The 20,158-nt window shown below is 55.5% G+C and overlaps 3 protein-coding genes across 5 annotated transcripts in view; 2 read left to right on the forward strand and 1 right to left on the reverse strand.

Moving 5' to 3' along the window:
• Window positions 1–543, reverse strand: part of GLIS2 (GLIS family zinc finger 2) — a 20,681-nt gene extending 20,138 nt beyond the window's left edge. For both annotated transcript variants that reach the window (XM_005662179.4, XM_005662180.4), the window contains exon 1: window positions 325–543. The gene's annotated coding sequence lies outside the window, so the exon portion shown is untranslated. The remainder of the gene's footprint in view (window positions 1–324) is intronic.
• LOC146404578 (uncharacterized) overlaps window positions 1–7,665 on the forward strand; it is an 18,267-nt gene extending 10,602 nt beyond the window's left edge. Inside the window, exon 4 of the mRNA XM_085020105.1 lies at window positions 205–7,665. Within this exon, the coding sequence (XP_084876231.1) occupies window positions 205–1,217 (1,013 nt within the window). The 3' untranslated portion in view covers window positions 1,218–7,665. The remainder of the gene's footprint in view (window positions 1–204) is intronic.
• Window positions 7,666–9,550: 1,885 nt separating this feature from the next.
• Window positions 9,551–20,158, forward strand: part of TFAP4 (transcription factor AP-4) — a 33,097-nt gene continuing 22,489 nt past the window's right edge. For both annotated transcript variants that reach the window (XM_085017780.1, XM_021086701.2), the window contains exon 1: window positions 9,551–9,578. The gene's annotated coding sequence lies outside the window, so the exon portion shown is untranslated. The remainder of the gene's footprint in view (window positions 9,579–20,158) is intronic.

Raw genomic sequence — 20,158 nt, forward strand, 5'->3', positions numbered from 1 at the left:
AACTTCCCCGCCGAAGTTTGCTCCGGCCCGGGGCCCGGCCGCGGCTCAGCCGGCCTCCGGACGGAGGGAGGGAAGGAGGGAGGAGAAAGACAGAGAAACGGAGGGACGGGGCCGGGGAGCCGGCGAGGGAGGGAGCGCGCGAGCCAGCGAGCGAGGGAGCGAGCGCAGGGGCCCGGGCGAGGGCTCACAATGGCCCGCGGTGAGGCGCGGACGCGGGAGGCGGAGGCGACCCTCCGGTCCTGCAGCCCCCGAGCGACAGGCCAGCCCCCCCCCGCCCCGCCGACGATCCCCGTCCCCACGGCGCGACACCCGGGGGCTTCCTACCTCGGCGGCGGGGGCGGTTGGGCTCCCGGCTCCGGGCTCCGGCGGTCTGGGGGCGGCGGGGGAGCGAGCGGGGGAAGGGGCCGGGCGGGCGGGGGCCAGGGCGCGAGGCTCACCGGGCGCGGGCTCCCCTGGCACGGCCGCCCGGCGCCCGGCCGCTCCGCCACATCTGCAGCTCGGGCAGGGAAGGTGGCCGCGGCAGCCGGGCCGTGCGGGGATGTCTTAGAGAGGGAGGGAGGAGGGAGGAGGGAGGCGGCGGGAGGAGGGACCGGCGGCCCGCGGAGGAGGGGGGAGGAGGAGGGGCGCGGGGGGCGGCCTCCCTCCCGCCTCCCTCCCCCGCTGCTTCCCTCCCTCCCGCCCTCCCAGCAAACCCCTCTCGCCGCCGCGGCCCCAGGCCCGGGGCGCCAGCTGCCAGGCGGGGTGTGCGCGTCGGGGGAGGGGGCAGCCGGGAGCCGGCGCTGGGCCGGGGGAGGGGAGGAAGGGAGGGTGGCGCGGCCAGGGGAGCGGGCACCGGGAGGGAGGGGCGCCCGGCCGCGGCCGAACTGCTCGAGTCCTCCTCGGCCCCATCCTCGGGTGTCGCCCCCCCGCCCCCGCGCGGCCCCGCCCCCGGCCCGAGGGCAGCGCTAGGACACGGCCTAGGAGGTGGCCTGGGGGTGGCGGTGGGGCGGGACGTCCCGCCCTCGGGGAAGCCCGGAGAGGGGCGGCGCGCGGAGGAGGACCGGAGGGAGGGCGTGCGGGCCCAGAGGAAAAGCCCCGGAGACCGGGGAGATGGAGGAGGTCGCGGCGGCAGAGGGGGCGGAGGCCCCTCGCCTCCCTCCCGCGGGGTCACCTTGGCCAGGCCCCCCGCGGCCCCGGGCGGCGGGGAGGAGGCAGGAATGTCTCTCTGCAGGCCCTGATTTCTCCGCCCAGCCCAGTTCCAGGAACGCGCGGGCAGCGCCCGGCGGGCAGAAGCCCCCGGCTCCGGATTTGGGGAGGCGCAAGCCAGGGTTCGAGGCCAGCCTCAGCCCCTCCTTCCCGTCCGACGTCGGGCTGTTGCCCGCCTTGCCCTCCGCCTCAGTTTCCTTCCCGGGGAATGAGGAGGAGGCCCCGCCCCAGTCTGAGGCCCCGCCATTCGGACGGCCTACATCGTCACCCCGAGAGCGGCGGGGGTCCTTGATCGCGCCGGGACTGACCCTCCGGTGCTGGCGATTAGGAAGTGGAATGAGCGGATACACGCGAGTGAGAAAGGCCAGCACCCGCACCGGACGAAGGTGATTTCTACCTACTGAGGCTGAACCCCAGACTAACGACCTTGAGTGTGTTTTTGTTTGGGCCAACCCGGAGCCCCCGCCCTCTCATCTTCTTGCCGCTCTGCTGTCTGGTGGCAAATCTTGGTTCAAAAACAGCCCTCCTGCTGTTAGGCAACTTTGCCGCCTCCCAGTTGGCCTCGAGGAGTCCAGGAGACAAAAAGCATCCTCTGTAGGTGAGACATAGGACTGCGGGTGTAATTCTGCCTTCAGTCATGTTGTTGATGATGCCCGTCCCCCGCCAGAGCCTGAAGCACCTGGGTCTTGATCACACTGCAGCCTCAGTGCCTGGCACAGAGCTTTTGGCACACAGTAGGTGCTCCTGCAGTACATACTTTGCGAATGGACACAGAGTAGGTGCTCAGTACATCTCAAGGCACATATGCATAGTAGTGCTCATGACTGCTGCTTGAATGAACACATACTAGGTGCTCATGAGCTGTTACATGGACACAGTAGATGCTAGTTAATTTGCGGGCAAATGGATACATAGGGGAGTTGTATGAATGGACACTTACTAGGTACTCATGACTGTTGCCTGAATAGATAGAGCAGGTGCTCCTGAGCTGTTGGGTGATACATGAAAGGCCAGTAGTCCTGAAAGGCAGCTATTTGGAGGTGACCTTCCCTGCCCTCACCGCACCCTAGTTTCCCTCCTGTGGATAATGTGGAGTGAGGCCGGGTTAAACATTAGCCGGCAGATGGTCCATGGGGGGAAGGCCAGCCATGGGACCTAGCACCTTCTAGGAGGGGGCTCTTAAGGACCGACTCTCTGGGTCCCAACACCAGCCAGGGTGTGGGGAGAGGCAGAGGCTGAGGGCTGCAGAGCGCCCCCTTCCGGCGTCTGGGATTGCAGTGATTCAGCTTCCATTGCCACCCAGCAGCCTGTGGCCTCACTTGGTCCCACCTTGGAGTCACCTGACTCCGGCCCAGGGGGAATACAGGTGTATGGAAAAAAGGTACACAAGGGGCTAGTTTTATATGCTTATGGGGAGTTCCCGTCGTGGCTCAGCGAGCTGTGACGAAGGCCAGCAGCTACAGCTCTGTTTCTCTGATTTGACCCCTATCCTGGAAATCTCCATACGCTGCCTGCCGGTGCGTCCTCGAAAAAGACCAAAAAAAAAAAAGAAAATGCTGACGGGAGTTCCCGTTGTGGCTCAGCGGAAATGAATCTGACTAGCATCCAAAATGCTTATGGAATGCACACAGGATGCCAAGCACTGCGGTGGTGGCGACAGAGATGAAGCCCCTGCGAGTCAGTGGGGGCAGATCGAACTAGCCAGTCTTGTCCGTATGGGTCTTACCACTGATTCAAGTGAAATCCAAAGGCGTCTGCACCACGAGGGGACCCAACGGTAAGAAACCTTAACCTGCGAGGACTTTTCTCATTTGTTGTTCCGCTTACATTTGTTTTCATGGACAAGCACGTTGCTCCCAGTGAGAACTCTGACTTGGGATTCCCACATTTGGATGGTAAATAGTAGTATCTCCTTTCTTTTTTCGTTTTGTTTTTTGTTTTTTGGGGTTTTTTGCTTTTTTGCTTTTCAGGGCTGCACCTGTGGCATATGGAGGTTCCCAGTCTAGGGGTCAAATCGGAGCTACACCTGCCGGCCTGCGCCACAGCCACAGCAACACAGGATCTGAGCCTCGTCTGCGACCTACACCACAGCTCACAGCAACGCCGGATACTGAACCCACTGAGCAAGGCCAGAGATCGAATCTGCATCCTCATGGATGCTAGTCAGATTCGTTAACCCCTGAGCCATGATGAGAACTCCCAGTATCTCCTTTCTGAGTTTGTTGTGAAGATTAAATGAGATACATTATCAGGTATCAACCCTGACCCAGGGCTTTTCAGTTCCAGGACCCAGCTGGTGTCTCCTTAGCTGCAAAAACAAAAACACCCAAAATTTGGCTCCTGAAAATCCAACACGAATGAGGAACTCTATGATCTTGATGGAGTTGACCCAACCAGAAACCCCCGGTTCTCAGCTAGATCTGTTCTTTTGCTGTACGAGCTGCTTTGCTTTCATCATACTCACAAGAACCCTGAGAGTGGGTCCCATTGTCATTACCATTTTGCAGAGGAAGAAATTGAGGCACAGAGAGATTATTTTATTTTCATTGCATATTTAAAGTATAGCTGATTTACAAGGTTGTGCCAATTTCTGCTGTTCAGCAAAGTGACCCAGTCATACACACACACATAGATATTCCTCTTTTTTTTGTTTTGCTTTTTAGGGCCGCACTTGCAGCCTATGGAAGTTCCCAGGCTAGGGGTCGAATCAGAGCTGCAGCCACCAGCCTATGCCAGAGCCACAGCGACACCAGATCCGAGCTGCATCTGCAACCTACACCGTAGCTCACGGCGACTCCAGATCCTTAACCCACTGAGCGGGGCCAGGGATCGAAGCTGCAACCTCATGGTTCCTAGTTGGATTTGTTTGTGCTCTACCACAATGGGAACTCCTCTATTCCATTTCTTATATTATCTTCTATCATGTCCTATCCCAAGAGACTGGATATATTTCCCTGTGCTGTACAGTGGAACCTCATTGCTTATCCTTTCTAAATGTAATAGTTTGCACCTATCAACCCCAAACTCGGCATCCATCCCACACCCTCCCCACTCCCCCACGGCAACCACAAGTCTGTTCTCCATATCTGTGAGTCTGTTTCTGTTTTGTAGATGGGTTCATTTGTGCCATATTTTAGATTTCATACATAAGTGATATCATATGGTATTTGTCTTTCTCTTTCTGACTTGCCTCACTTAGTATGAGACTCTGTAGTTGCACCCATGTTGCTGGAAATGGCATTGTTTCATGCTTTTGTATGACTAAGTAGTATTCCATTGTAAATATGTACCACATCTTCATAATCCATTCGTCTATCAGTGGACATTTAGGTTGTCTCTACGTCTTAGCTCTTGTGGAAAGTACTGCCATGAACATAGGGGTGCATGTGTCTTTTTGAATTGTAGTTTTGTCTGTATATATGCCCAGGAGTGAGATTGTTGGTAGTTCTATATTTAATTTTCTTTTCTTTTTTTTTGTCTTTTCAGAGCCACACCCACCGCATATGGAAGTTTTTCCCAGGCGAGAGGTCAAGTCGGAGCTACAGCTGCCAGCCACAGCCACAGCCATAGCCATGCCAGATCCAAGCTACATCTGCAACCTATGCTGCAGCTGGCCACAACACTGGATCCTTAATCCACTGAGGGAGGCCAGGGATTGAACCCGCATCCTCATGGATACTAGTCAGGTTCTTAACCCACTGAGCCATATTGGGAACTCCTATATTTGGTCTCCCAAGGAAACTCCATGCTGTTTTCCATAGTTGTAGCAATTTACACGTGCACCAACAGTGGAGGAGGGTTCCATTTTTGCTACACCCTCTCCAGCATTTGTTATTTGTAGACTTATTAATGACACATTCTGAGGTGGGACGAGGTGGCACCTCATTGCCGTCTTGAGGCACAGCGTGATTAAGTGACTTGGCCAAGGTTTTAGAAACTACTAGGACGCATAGACAAGATTGTAGTCTCAGTCCATCTGATTCCAAAGCTTCAAAGCTTCAATTATACCTCCCTGGGGCATCAGGTAAGTGGCAGGGTAGGGGTACAGGACATCTCAGAGGGCCAGTCCCTGGGAGGTTGGTTTTTTTGTTTCTTTATTTCTTATCTTTTTAGGGCAGCACCCGTGGCATATGGAAGTTCCCAGGCTAGGGTTCAAATCGGAGCTAGCTGCTGACCTACACCACAGCCACGGCAATGCGGGATCCGAGCTGCACCTGCAACCTACACCACAGCTCATGCCAACCCCAGATCCTTGATCCACTGAGCAAGGCCAGGGATCAAACCCGCATCCTCATGGACACTAGTCGAGTTTGTTAACCACCGAGCCGTGATGGGAAGTCCATGAGTCCTTTTTCTGATTACCCAACCTTTGCTAGCCGCTCCCCTCATGCATAATGGACCGTCTCCCCTAATAGAGCATATGTTCCCCAAGGAGTAGGACAGGGGCATGATCTGTTGTGTCAGTGTCCCTGCAGGGTCCTGCCCAGGGCCTGGCATATAGTAAATGCTTCATAAATATTGCTTTTCTAGACTGCATGCCCTTGGCCTCCCTGAAACTCATGTATTAGTGTTCTAACACATCTCCCCCACCAGTATAATAATATTTGCCTAGAGGGCCTTGGGAGGTAATTAAGTTTAAATGAGATCTTGAGGATAGGCTCCCCATGGTGGGATGGGTACCCTTAGAAGGAGAGGAAGAGAGGTTGGACCGCTCCGTCTCCCATGTGAGGACACAGCCAGAAGGTGGCTGTCTGCAGGCAAGAAAAAGAGGCCTCACCAGAAACTGGATCTCTCAGCACTTTGCACCTAGACTTCCAACCTTCAGAACTGTGAGAAATGTGTTATTTTTAAGCCACCTAGTCCACAGTATTTTGGAGGGACATGCCTGCAGCATGTGGAAATTGCTAGACCAGGGATCAAACCCGAGCCACAGCAAGTGCCAGATCCTTAACTTGCTGAGCCACCAGGGAACTTATGGTATTTTGTTATAGCAGCCTGAACTAAGATAATTGCTAATATATTTGGGGCCAAATCTGGTCTCCTAATCCTACATCTGTAAACATTTATTGAGGGAGTTCCTATTGTGGCTCAGTGGGTTAAGGACCGGACTTTGTTACTGTAAGGGTGCTGGTTTGATCCCTGGCCTCACTCAGTGGGTCAAGGAGCTGTCGTTGCCGCAAGCTGTGGCATAGGTTGCAGATGGAGTCAGTGTTGCCACGGCTGTGGCACAGACCTCAGCTGCAACTCTGATACGATCCTCAGTCCAGGAACTTCCATATGCTGCAGGTGCGGCCATGTAAAAAAAAAAAAAAAAAAAAAAGAATTTATTGAACATCCCCTAGGTTCCCATTCATTCAACAGATGTTTATTAAACTCATGTCATATGTTCATTCGATAACATTTTTGTTTGTTTGTTGTTTTTTGTCTTTTAGGGCTGCACTCATGGCATATGGAGGTTCCCAGGCTAGGGATCGAACTGGAGCTGTAGCCACTGGTCTACGCCATAGCCACAGCAACGTGAGATCTGAGCTGCATGTGTGACCTACACCACAGCTCACGGCAAGGCCGGAGCCTTAACCCACTGAGCGAGGCCAGGGATTGAATCTGTGTCCTCCTAGATGCTAGTCAGATTCTTTTCCGTTAAGCCATGACAGGAATTCCCCAACAACATTTTTTTGGGCTGTGCCCACGGCCTGCAGAAGTTCCTAGACCAGGGATCAAACTATGAGCCACAGCAGTGACAAGTTAAGGGAATCCTTAACCCCCTGAGCTACCAGGGCACTCCTCAACAATGTTTATTGGGGGTTTACTGTGTGCTGGGCTAGCAAACCCATCCAGGTCTTCAAGAATATCTGAGTCTGATGGGGACTCCTCACCTGTCAGAGCCCAGAAGGGCCATGGCTCACTCATTCACACCTGCGTCCCTGCCCACTGCAAGGAGAGTGCCCTGGACAACATGAGTGCTTAGTAAAGCCTCTTCAGTGAACACAAAATGCAAGAAACTCAGCTGGGTAAGTTCAGTGGTTCCCGTCTTTCCAGAGCCTCTCATCTATTTGAGGGACTGGAGGTGAAAAATCCAAGGCAGCAGAGAGAAATGAGCCTGAAGGCCTACATTCCAGAGGCAGGAGAGATGATCCACGTGGCACCCGAGCCAGAGCATATCAACTCAAACACAAAATCTGCAGCCGATGGACAAAACCTGGAGTTGACTTAGTGACAGGCCCGGCTCTCTTAGGAGAAGGAAGTAGCCTACCCAGCAAGCTCTCTTTCCCTCGGTGAAGAGATGGCTTACCCAAGTAGGCTCTTATCAGGGGTGAGGAAAGCGTCAGACCCCAGCAAAGCCCTCCACCTTTTCCCTTAGCCTCTGGCTATAAAAAGAAGCAGCCAACTTCCTTTGGGGTCAGCTCTCCCCGATCATCAGGAAGTCGTCCCACTGCATTAGCAGCGTTTCTTATCACAATAAACTCTTCTTTCTCTTCACCTCGCTATGAGTCTGCACATCCTTTTTCCAACTCGCGTTGGGACCACGACCATCGGAACCAGGATGGATGAGTGGCGGCAAACCCCAAACTCTAACCCTTGACCTTAGGCAAGCCATTGGATTTCTCTGAGCCTTAGTTTCCCTGTCTGTGAAAGGGCGATTCTCGGCAAGGCTCAGGAGAAAGGACACTCAAAGGGCTCCCATCAATGCCTGGAGAGGGGAAAGCATGCAGCAAATGGTAGCTATTAGTGCTATTAATGAAGCCTGCAGTGCACTGTGAGTGGGGGCCCAGGCACAGGGATGGAGTGAGATCAGGGTGACTTATTAACCTTGAGCAGGCGGCCTGGGGAGCCTCTCTCCCGTTGGCGCTGGCCTGCCATGGCTGCAGGGCTGGGACTGACTGTGGGTGGGGTGTTTATTCTGGGAATCAGCCCTGGCTGTTCCTCACGCTCTGCTCCAGCAGGAAAGAAGGACTTTGAGTCAGAACGGAGAGCTTGCTGGGCCCAGCATGTATGTCCCAACCCACCTGCCAGAAGGGCCCCGGGCTGAGAATGTCCAGGGAGGTGCAGCCCCAAGGGCCAGCAGGGTCATTTGGGTTTGAGACACACCCTCCTGGTGGGAGCTCACCTGACCCCTAGAGGGCCTGAAGTGCTCAGCTTCTGGAATCCTGGAGGCTGAGTTCTGGAGGCCAGCCAGGAGGTGCGGCTCCTGGGCTGGGGGTGGGGGTGGGGAATATTGGAGGTGGGGGTGTCCATGCTGGCTTCTCAGCCCCTGGGAGAGCCCTGGCTCCATCAGGGCCAGCCTCATGGACATCCACCTGTGCAGTTGCACAAGCCTGACACTTAGCAGGGCTTATGCTTCACCGAATGTTCTGCCATCACCATCTGGAGATTCTGAATCATGTTTTAACACAGTGTTCAGAACTGACCCCGTGCATTTTCATTTTGCATTGGGTATGGCAAACTGTGCGGCCTGTTCTGCCCTCCTGCTTTGGTTTCTGGCCCCGCCTGTACCTTCTCCCCTGAATGAGGCATTCAGATCCACCTCACAGCCATGCCCAGCCAGCCAGGAGCGCCTTAGGTAAGCCCATTTCCTGAAAGGTCGTCGGGGGCAAGCACCTGCTCCTCCAGGCTCAGGGTACAAGCCTTTTCCGGAAAAGCCCAAGGTTGGCATTGTGGTGGTTGTTAAATCACTCTACTGTCTGATCTTCTGAGTCTGACAACGGCGTACGTACTTAGCTGAGTTGGACTGTTGGGAGAACTAAAAGATGTAGTTCATATAACACGCACGAGGCCTGGCAGAGTAAGCGCGCAATAAACTAGAACTATTGTTATGTTTTTAAAATGAGGATTATTACAAGCGCTAACTTGGAGGGAGGCAGCAAGGGAGGGAAGGGTCAGCCCTATCCCTACGGACCTGCCCCAGGAAGGAGGAGCCGTCCCCCGCGGCCCCGCCCCTCCTGCCTTCCCAGGGAGGAGACCCCCTCCCCCAGGGCAGGGACGAGGGGGCGGAGGAGCGGGAGCGACACATTTTTGAGTCGTGACCAAGTGGAAACTCCCTCCCCGAGGCGGAAGTTGGGGGCGCCCCACTTGGGGCCGGAGCCTCCGCCGAGGCGGGATCCACAGCCTGGGGAGGGGGGGCGGGCAGGGCGCCGCGGGGAACCCGGGCCCCGCCCCTCCGAGCCTAATGAATATGAATGAGCCGGCCCGGGCGAGCGAAAGTGCGAGGCGGTGCCGACCCGGATGGCTCCGCCCCCGCCTCGGGTCCACGGCCGGAGGGGCGTGGCCTGGCCGCAGCCTCCCCGCCCCTCCCGCCCCTCGCAGGGCCTCCTTCCGGCCGGCACGCCCCGGACGTGACCTCGCGGGCGCGCGCCGGAGCCGCCCTGGGGGAGGAGCCCGCACCCCTCGAGCAGGTAGGGCCGCCCTTTGTCCCCGGCGCCGCCTCCCAGAGCTCCGGGTCCCGCCGGCAGCCCCAGCGCCCCCTGCTCTGCTTGCTCCAGCCAGGCCTGTCGGCCCCCGGGTACCACTCGTCCCCTGGGCCAAGCTTTCAGCGTGGCTGCGGCCGGGGAGACGCGATAGGAACCCTTCATTCACTCCCGGGGCCACCCGGGGTGGAGAGGGCTGCAAAAGCCCTGAGCCCGTAGGGCTTGTGCTCCTGGCCAAGAGAGGCCCGCGAGTGAATCAGTAGAATGTGCAGCATGTCGGATGAGTGAGGACAAAAGCGGGGACGGGCCTCAAGCAGACGGCTAGGAGGGTTGCTGAGAAGGTGATTTTTCAGTCAAGACTCAGAACGTGAGGCAACAAGCCAGTGCCTGGGGGTGTTGGGGGCAGCGGGGCATGAAGGCCAGAGTGGCTGGAGCAGACGAATCCTTTGATGATGGCTCGGTGTTGAGCAGTGCCAGGCCGCGTGCTGGGTGCTCTATGCGCCTTATTTCCTGGGCACTACCTTTATCCGAGAGGAAATCAGGCTCAGGCAGGCTAAATAACTGGCCCAATGTCACACAGCGTTGGAGCCCAAGGAGACCGTGTCCTTGCCTGAAACACACCCAGGAGACCCGAGGTAGGGTGACCTTGACCAAATCAGGTCCTCTGTGCTGCGCCTCTGTTTCCTCCCAAAATGCTAGAGAGAGGGGGTGTGACTGACCTCTGGGAGTGAAGGAGGGGCCAGCAGCGCCCGTTTGCTGACAGTGTGCCCCAAAGCCGGCTTGCTGTAATTCATACCCAGCAACTGGGGCCCTGAAACCCAGCTTGAAATCAGTGCCCAGACCAAGGATGTAGCAGGAGCCTTCGAGGATGTCCGTTCTCTCAGGAGAGGCTTTTGTTGTTCTGGGAAGCACCTGTCATGCCTCCAGGCTCTGGAGCAGGTAAAAGTGGCTTTGGGGAGGGAAGACAAAAGGCCCAGAGCCTGGAAGAGGCTGCTTCTGGAGCTGGGGGGGGCAGTGACCACTAAATGCTCTGGAGCAGTAATAGAGGCCGAGTCAGCCAAGCAGGCCATGTGTGCCGGCCAGCAACTACAGAACAAGCAGAATTACCCAAAGATCCCTGTGAGCCTGGAGACACACACACACACACACACACACACACACTCATGTCCGCACTGGTACTGGATTCTCTGACCACTGCCCAAAGGAAGGGCCTCAGGGCTACCAATCTGGGCTCTGCTGGCCTTGCTGGCCCTTCTCTGCTGTGGGAAGTGGGGGATGTTTTTGTGTTTGTGCCTGTGAGCCCCAGAAAGACCATGAGCTTCTGATGGGGAAAGGATGGCGACTCTTCTGTGGCTTGCCCCTTCCCCAGCCTGGCACAGCCTTCAGCCTTGGCCTTTGAGCTGTGGTGTGACATGTGGCCCTCGAAGGGTTAGGAGTGTGACCCAGCCCTGTGCGTTGGAGCCTCAAGTCACCAGTCACTCAGAGGTCCTGGCAGTACAGGGCCACAGCGGAACTTGCCGTCAGGCCTATCTGGTAGATGCTCTGAAGGGTTAAGTGGTTTGCCTGAGTGCACAGCTTTAAACTAGTAGAGATGGGAGTTCCTGTCATGGCTCAGCAGAAACAAATCTGACTAGCATCCATGAGGACGCAGATTTGATCCCTGGCCTCGCTCAGTGGGTTAAGGATCCGGCGTTGCTGTAGCTGTGGTGTAGACAAGTGGGTACAGCTCTGATTCGATCCTTAACCTGGGAACCTCCATGTGCCGTGGGTACAGCCCTAAAAAGCAAGCAAGCAAGCAGGAGTTCCCATCGTGGCTCAATGGTTAATGAATCCGACTAGCATCCATGAGGATGTGGGTTTGATCCCTGGCCTTGCTCAGTGGGTTAAGGATCTGGCATTGCCATGAGCTGGACTCGACTCGGATCTGGCGTTGCTGTGGCTGTGGCATAGGCTGGCAGCTACAGTTCCGATTAGACCCCCAACCCGGGAACCTCCATATGCCTCCAGGGTGGCCCTGAAAAGACAAAAAATTAAAGAAAGAAAGAAACAGAGAGGAGGTCCTAGTCCAAACCGTTTGACTCCAGCGCTCAAGCCCTGCCCCTTGGGGAGCTGATTCACCCCAGGAGAGGGATGTACTTTGTGTTTGGCTCAGAGACCCTGTGCCACCTACTCTGTGGGGTTGCGGGTGTGACGGGGAGAAGCTGACCCAAGGGACACTTTCTGCTCTTCTTTCTTCTTAGCCAGGTCTTGTTCCCAGGCCTTTGTGTCTGGGCCAAATCAGTCAGTCTCTTCTTACAGTGAGACTGGTTTGGGGTCGGGGGTGGGGGGGGGCGGTCAGAGGCACCTTAGGGGGCATCCAGCAGGGCGCTTCCTCCTCATGAAGTTTGGGGGGTGACTCTGACTCTACCTGGGCACCTGGGACTTTCTGTGTACTTTGGCCTTGAACTAAGGGGGCAGCTGGAGCTCTGGCCACAGACCGGGTGGCGGAGAATGTGGGAGTGCCTGGGTGGAGGGGGAGAGATCTGGCCTGTGGACAGAATGCCGGAAAGAGGTGAGTGCTGGTCCCCTGGAGTCTGTCCTCCCATTGTTGCCTCCACTGGCCCCTCGTTCTCTCAAGACTCCTCGCCTCCCTGGCCATATTCTGAGCCTTACAGGCCCAGTGGGTTCTCAAACTGGGAGATTTACTGAACCAGTAAGTCCAGGGTGGGGCCCGGGGATCTGCTTTTTTTTGTTTGTTTGTTTTTGGTTTTGTTTTTGAGGGCCCAACCCGAGGCATATGGAAGTTCCCAGGCTACGGGTTGAATCAGAGCTGCAGCTGCTGGCCTGCACCACAGCCACAGCAATGCCAGATCCTTAACCCACTGAGCGAGGCCAGGGATCGAACCAGCAACCTCATGGGTACTAGCCAGGTTCATTACACTGTGCCACAATGGGAACTCCCAGGGATGTGCATTTTTAACAAGCTCCCAAGAGGTTATGATGTACCTGGTACTCTGACTAAACCTGGAAAGCCACTTTCTGGACCTCCCAGGTAGGCAACTGAGAGAGAAAGTTCTGGAGCCTTCTAGCAGATCAGAGCCTGGTGTGTGCCATCGCTTTCCATGGCTGATCTAAATGCATTCCTCGCTCCGCAGGGGCGCTATCATCAGGTGAACTCCTCCCCTGCTGAAAATAAATGATGGAGGAGTTCCCGTCGTGGCTCAGTGGAAACAAATCCAACTAGGAACCATGAGGTTGCGGGTTCCATCCCTGGCCTCGCTCAGTGGGTTAAGGATCCGTGTTGCTGTGAGCCGTGGTAAAAGATCACAGATGCAGTTCAGATCTGGCGTGGCTATGGCTGTGGCATAGGCGAGCCACTACAGCTCTGATTCAACCCCTAGCCTGGGAACTTCCATATGCTGTGGGTGTGGCCCTAAAAAGCAAAAAAAAAAAAATGATGATGGAGTCTCAGGCCCCAGCCCTACCCCATCCCTCCCCTGCCAAGGTTCTCCAAAGAGCAGGCTACCCTGGACCCCCTGCTCACTGCTGGGCTCTGTCCCGAGCTTCCCTCCCCTCAACCAGGGCTTCTCATGGAGACTTCCTCTCTGAAGCCCTCCAGGCTATGGCCCCCTGAAACCAGGTGTTTCCTGGGGTTCCACCCCTGGCTCTTCTCTGCTGATGCCTTTCCTCCGTTGAGGCAAAAGTGAGGGGAGTCCTAGCTCTATTCAGGGGAGTCCCCAGATTTATACCCAGCCCCCAGGGTGCACTAGGCCCACATTTCAGATGCTCGTTTGACCTCTGCCCTCGGCTAGGCCACTGGAATGCTTCTAGACAGGCTCCGACTTGAGGACAACTGGCCACACCTGTTACCCAGGGTGGTCCAGCCGCTGTGGCTTCTGTGAGGCTCCTTCCAGGTGACACCCCCTGGGAGAGGATGGCACCTGCCATCCTAAGGGAACCCCTCTCAGTAGCCTCGCTTTCCCTGATGAAACTCTAGTACTGCCTCATGTCCCTGACCCCTGACCTCCGAGCCCCCCTGCCCCCAATATCTGTCCTAGGGCCCCAGCCGTGCAGCCTCAGTATTTCTTTGCACCTTTTTCTCTTTTCTTCCACCCGGCTCCCCCCAGGCACATTCACTTCCGGCATCATCTCTGCTGTCCGTCTGTCCTCCATCCTTCCGTCGTGAAGGGCCCGCCCACTTTCTGAGAGACAGACGCGGAGCCCATGGGCATCAGCTGAAAGGGCAGATCCCGCTCGGGGCCAGCCTGTCTGTCACCTGCTCAGAGACGGCCCGGCTTGCCGCCATCTATGTCCGGGGCCACCTGGCCTTGGGCCAGTGTTCCCGCCTGGAGTCATGCTTCAGACCCTGGTTTCGCCCTCATGTCAAAGCTGGTGACAACAGTCCAATCTTACAGAGTTCTCATGAGAACCGATGTCAGGTGCCCTCATCTCTAGAAGTCCTTGCCCAGAAGACTGCTTGAGCTGTCTTGTCCCGTTTAGTCCTGAAAACCACCCTGTCAGGTAGAAAGTCACTGTCCAGCCCATTTTGTAGATGAAACCAGGGAGGCTCAGAGAAGTCAAGTCATTGGCCCCAGGGCACACAGCTATAAGGCAGCAGAGGCGAGGTTCAAGTGCACACCAGTTCACTCCAGAGCCTAAGCTTCTCACCGCTCTTCCCTTCTGGGTCCTCTTTCTTCGTGTCCTGTTCACTCATTCGGCCACTGTCTATGGTGCGCCTGCTTTCTGGGGCCGCGGTGGTGGCAGATGAGGCCCTGCCCTGTCTGTGGAGATGTACAGGATCTCCTGTGGGCAACTGCTGTCTGCCCTGGGGGCTCAGGCCAGGCCAGCCCCTCCCCATCTGGCTTCCCCACTGCTCCTTGAACCTAAAGGCCTGTGGGGTGCTGCAGTGGATGTGAAAGAGGAAGCAGGTCACAGCAGGACCGCTGTGGGCATCGGGATCCTCGGGGGGGTGGGGGCAGTGCAGGCATGAAAGGAATGGGGTGCAGCCGGGTACCCCAGCCAGGCACCACTTCATCCCCAGCAGATGGCTGTCCCAAAAAAGAGGGGCAGTGACAAGTGTCTGGGGGGGGAGGAATGGGAGCCCCTCCCACTGCTGGTGGGCATGTCAGATGGTGCTGGCAGTCCTTCAGCACGGGGTCACCATGTGCCCTGGCGATTCCACTCCTAGGTATGCACCCAAGGGAAAGGAAAACACATCCACATGTGGAGTCCTGCTGTGGCACAATGGGATTGGCAGTGTCTCCAGAGTACAGGTTCGATCCCTGGCCTGGCCCAGTACGTTAAGGATCTGGGCAGCTCTGGCGTAGGTCACAACTATGGCTCAGGTCTGCTCCCTGGCCCGGGAACTCCATATGCCACAGAGCAGCCAAAAAAACAACAAGCAAATAAAACATGTCCATGCAAAAACTCATCCTCAGACGTTCACAGCAGCATTATTCCTAACAGTCAAAAGAGAGAAACAACCAAAATGTCCATCAGCAAATGAGTGGATAAACAAACGGTGGTCTGTCCACACCATGAAATATTACTCAGCCATGAAAAGGAATGAAGTCCTGACGTGGCCACAACGTGGATACATTTTGCAGACATGGTGCTCATTGAAAGAAGCCAGACACAAAAGGCCACGTATTGCATGGTTCCACTTCTATAAAATGTTCAGAATAGGCAGATCTATAGACAAAGTAGATGACTGGTTGCCAGGGACTGGAGGTGGGGGTTTGAGGGAAAACTGGGAAGCAGTGCAGGGTTTCTTTTGGGGTGATAAAAATATTCTGAAATTGATGGTGGTGATGGTTGCACTACATTGAAATACTGAAAACCTTTGAATTGTATATTCTTTCTTTCTTTCTTTCTTTCTTTCTTTCTTTCTTTCTTTCTTTCTTTCTTTCTTTCTTTCTTTCTTTCTTTCTTTCCCTCCCTCCCTCCCTCCCTCCCTCCCTCCCTCCCTCCTTCCTTCCTTCCTTCCTTCTTTCTTTCTTTTTGGTCTTTTTTGGGTCACACCCACGGCATATGGAAGTTCCCAGGCCAGGGGTTGAATCAGAGCTCTACCTGCCAGCCTACGTGCCACAGCCACAGCAACGCCAGATCTGAGCTGAGTCTGCGACCTACACTGCAGCTGATGGCAATGTCGGATCCTTAACCTACTGAGTGAAGGAAGGGATTGAACCCGAGTCCTCATGGATACCAGTCCGGTTCGTTACCTCTGAGCCACAATGGGAAATGCATTTTTTTTTCTTTTTTCTTTGGCCACACCCGCGGCATGCAAAAGTTCCTGGGCCAGGGCTCGAACCCACAACACATCAGTGACTGAGCCATAGCAAGCAGTGGCAACACTGGATCCTTCATCTGCTTAGCCATCAGGGAACTCCAAATTGTATACTTTAAAATGGTACATTGTAGGAGTTCCTGCCGTGGAGCAACAGAATCAGTGGCATCTCCGCAGCATCAGGATGCAGGTTCCATCCCCAGCCCAGCACAGTGAGTTAAGGGTCCAGAGTTCCCCAAGCTGTGGCATAGGTCAGATCTGATCCCTGGCCTGGGAACTCCATATGCCAAGGGGCGGCCAAAAAAGAAAAGAAAAAAGGAAAATTGTATACTGTGTGAATTATATCTGAATAAAACTTTTATTAAAAAGTATTAGGGCGTTCCCGTTGTGGCGCAGTGGTTAACAAATCCGACTAGGAACCATGAGGTTGCGGGTTCAGTCCCTGCCCTTGCTCAGTGGGTTAACGATCTGGCGTTGCCGTGAGCTGAGGTGTAGGCTGCAGACTTGGCTCGGATCCTGCGTTGCTGTGGCTCTGGCGTAGGCTGGCAGCTACAGCTCCGATTAGATCGCTAGCCTGGGAACCTCCATATGCCGTGGGAGCGGCCCAAGAAATGGCAAAAAGACAAAAAAAATATTAGTAGGCCAGCGGCTACAGCTCCAATTGGACCCCTCGCCTGGGAACCTCCATATGCCACAGGTACAGCCCTAGAAAGACAAAATATATGTATATGTATTTCTGAAGCCCAAGGATTCAGAAACTGGCTGAGTGATGGGACATTCTTTGGGGTCACTTTGCTGTGGTTCTCATGATGGCTGAGAAGTGATTCTGTAGATAAGGTCTTCCTTCATCCGTCAGTTAACCCCTCGGAGAGGCCCCACCCCCACGACCCTTCCTGTGTCACTTGTCCTCGGTGTCAGCCCCTTCTTTCCTTCCTTTAGAGCTGTTCCCACACTTGGAATTGTATTCTGTCCGTGGACCTGATTTTTGTCTCATTCTCGTGCTGGGCCAAGTTCCATGAGGTCGGGGGGGCTTGTCTCTGTCTTGTTTGCCATATAGTAGGTGCTCTGTAAATACCTGCTGTGCAAATGGGCCACATCACAACTGGGGGCGACTGGCCGGGGTCTGCGCTCGCTGCAGGGAGAGAGCCGGCAGGGTGGATCAGGGTGTCTCCCGGCCCCAGTGGCTTTCTTTTCCTCTGTTCCAGTTCCAGGAGAATGCCTCTGGAAAGGAAGCCCAAAGCCTGGTCTGGCTGGGAGGAGGCGAGCGGGGAGGGGCGCCGAGTGGGAGTGGGGGCCGGCGGGCCTGGGGAGGAAGTCTGCAGCCCCAGGCTGCCGAGGGTGCGGTGGCTGTGTTTGCACCTTTGGAATGTGGCTGATTCACTCTGGGGGGAGCCACGCAGCCACCGCTGCTGCCTTGGATCCGACATCTGGAGGCCGAATTCCAGGAGGAGAGAGACAGATCCTTGCACGCAGATGCCAACTTGGAAGGTCGAACTGAGCGACGGAGCTGAGGAGGAGGAGGCTGAAAGGGTCGCGCACCGCCCCCCAGGATTCTGGGAGAGGAGTGCCCCCTTCCCCAGCCTTGTCCCAGCCCCTGAGGGGACAGTGTCGGGGAGGCAGACTGAGCTCTGCAGACAGACCTTCAAAGACCAGTTGGTTAACAGCTGGTGCTAAGTGCCAAGGCCAGAGGCTGAGCTGGTCCAGTGTCTGCCGTGGCCCCGGGACACTGGCTTGCATCTCCTTGCCCAGTGTCCTCTGTGTGGCTTTCCCCTCCAGCCATTGCTCCCCAAGGCCCTTGAACTCCCAGCGTGCCTCTCCCTGGGGCTCCAACAAGACCCTAGGCTTGGGAGTTTTGTGGCGTGGTGGAAATAAATCCAGCTAGCATCCATGAGGTTGTGGGTTCGATCCCTGGCCTTGCTCAGTGGGTTAAAGATCTGGCATTGCAGTGAGCTGTGGTGTCACAGGCCCAGCTCGGAAACTGCAACAGCTCCAATTAGACCCCCAGCCTGGGAACCTCCATTTGCCGCCGAGGGTGCTGCCCTAAAAAGACAAAAGACAAAAGACAAAAAAAAAAAAAAAAAAAAGGCCCTAGGCTTGCTTCTCATTGGCCCCACTGGAGCCCAGCTCATCCTGGACACAGTAGAACAGCTCTGGGTCAGGAGCTCACCCCAGCGCAGAGCCAACACCCCTAGAGCCACATGGAGAACGTGGGAGTGGGGGGGGGGTCCCCCGAAGGAGCCAATGCCAGGTTCTGGGTAGAAACAGCAGACACGCCCACCCTACTGAGCTGCCCCCAACAGGACTAGCTTCTGGGGCTTGTACGAGGGACACTGTGCTAGGCTTTATGGCTCTTACCTACCGGGGTGTCCCACTGGCTAAATTCCTTAAACTCTCAGAAGCTCATTTTCTTCATCTGTGAAATCTCACAGGACAGAGTTCCCCTCGCAGCTCAGCAGAAATGAATCCAACTGGTATCCATGAGGACTAGGTTTGATCCCTGGCCTCGCTCAGTGGTTTAAGGATCTGGTGTTTCAGTGAGCTGTGGTGTAGGTCGCAGGCAAGGTTCTGATCTGGCGTGGCTATGGCTGTGGTGTAGGCTGGTGGCTACAGCTCCTATTTGACCCCTAACCTGGGAACTTCCATATGCCATGGGTGTAGTCCTAAAAAGACCAAAAAAAAAAAAAGAAAAGAAAAGGAAAGCAATCTTACAGGATTCTTTTCAGGATTGACTGAGGCAATGCTTGCAAATCCCTTGGCACCTGCCTGGCCCCCAGGTGGCATGATGCTAACTAGCCTAATTCCCTTTCTCTCTTCCCTGTATTTAGGTGCTGAAAGGATGCGTGCACGTGTGTGTGCGCATGTATGTGTGTGTGCACTCATGCATGCGTGTGTGAGCCTGCAGGCCCTATTCTCTTCTCCACGGAGTTTTGTATTGTTGGGCTTCTCCCTGGAGAGGTTTGGGGACAACAGCGGACAAAGGGTGAAGGCAGGAGGGACAGGGAAGCGGGTGGGCCTCACCTGTGGGCCTGCAGGCTCAGGCTTGCCCCCGGGGAGTCCCTCCCTGTGCCCTCAGCTCCCCCTGGGGCTGCAGGAGGGGCCCAGGCTCTGCTCCCTCCACAGAGAGGCTGCCTCAGTCCCTCCCACGCGCGCAGCACAAGCCTGTCTGGTCATTCGACATGGGGGTGGGGGTCGCCTGTGTTCTCCCTCCTGCAACCCCAGAGCCTGGAGTGGGTCAGTAGGGGAAGCCAGGCCTGGGGCTTCTCAGAAGAGGAAGCCTGGTGCTCAGAGAGGTCCCATTGTCTTGGATGCCTCAGGAGAAAGCTGGGGTTTCTGGAAGGGTGGAGGACCAGCCTCCTGCAGGCTTTCTGCAGCTGTGTGTGTGAACCGTGAGCCGGAAGTGAGGGACCCCCCAGACTCTGCTTGGGAAGGAGTGTCCCCCAGTTCAGCGCCCTCTGCTCCTGCCAGCCCTGATGGCTGACATCCCTCTGGGTGCTTCCGAGGTGCCTGCAAACCGCCAGCAAACCGCCCAGCCCTCCAAAGCCACCTCCCAGGATTCCCCCCACACACATGGTTATTCTCCTCTGGGCGAGGTGGGTTCAGTACCTGTGTGCAGAACCACAGATGCGGCAATCAGGGCTGCTGCATGGGTCACTCGGTCCTGTCCTGCGCGCCCTGACCGTGGCTCTGTGACAGTCATCCCAGGCTGCCAAGACCAGGCTACCCCGCTTTCTTCCGGGTATCAAATATTTTTCAATGTGTTGATCTAGTCTCTTCTGTTATATGACAGAGTCTCCGAAGCCGAAGCATATAGTAATGAGAACCACGTTTTCTGAGCTCTTACTAAATAAGCGCTTTTTAAAAATTGAGATACAATTCACATGCCATAAAATTCACCTTTTTTTTAAAAAAAGTTAATTTTATGGTCACACCTGCAGTAGATGGAAGTTCCTGGGCTAGGGGTCGAATCAGGGCTATAGCTGGAGACTATGCCACAGCCACAGCAACACCGGATCCAAGCTGCCTCTGTGAACTTCTCGGCAGCTTACTGCAATGCTGGATCCTTAATCCACTGAGTGAGGCCAGAGATCAAAACTGCATCCTCACGCGTACTAGTCCCATTCTTAACCCACTGTACCATGGCGGGAACTCCAAATTCATCTTTTTTTTTTTTTTTTTTGGCTGCACTCCTGTGAATTTGGAAACTCCAAATTCATCCCTTTTAAAGTGTACAACCCATGAGTGCCCTTCGTGGCTCAGCACTTAACAAACCCAACTAGGATCCATGAGGATGCGGGTTCGATAC

This window comes from Sus scrofa, chromosome 3 (assembly GCF_054392235.1).
Source record: "Sus scrofa isolate SSC_HxYL_T2T_F1_AM1 chromosome 3, Sscrofa_HxYL_maternal_Yorkshire_Landrace_v2.0, whole genome shotgun sequence".
Lineage (NCBI taxonomy): Eukaryota > Metazoa > Chordata > Mammalia > Artiodactyla > Suidae > Sus > Sus scrofa.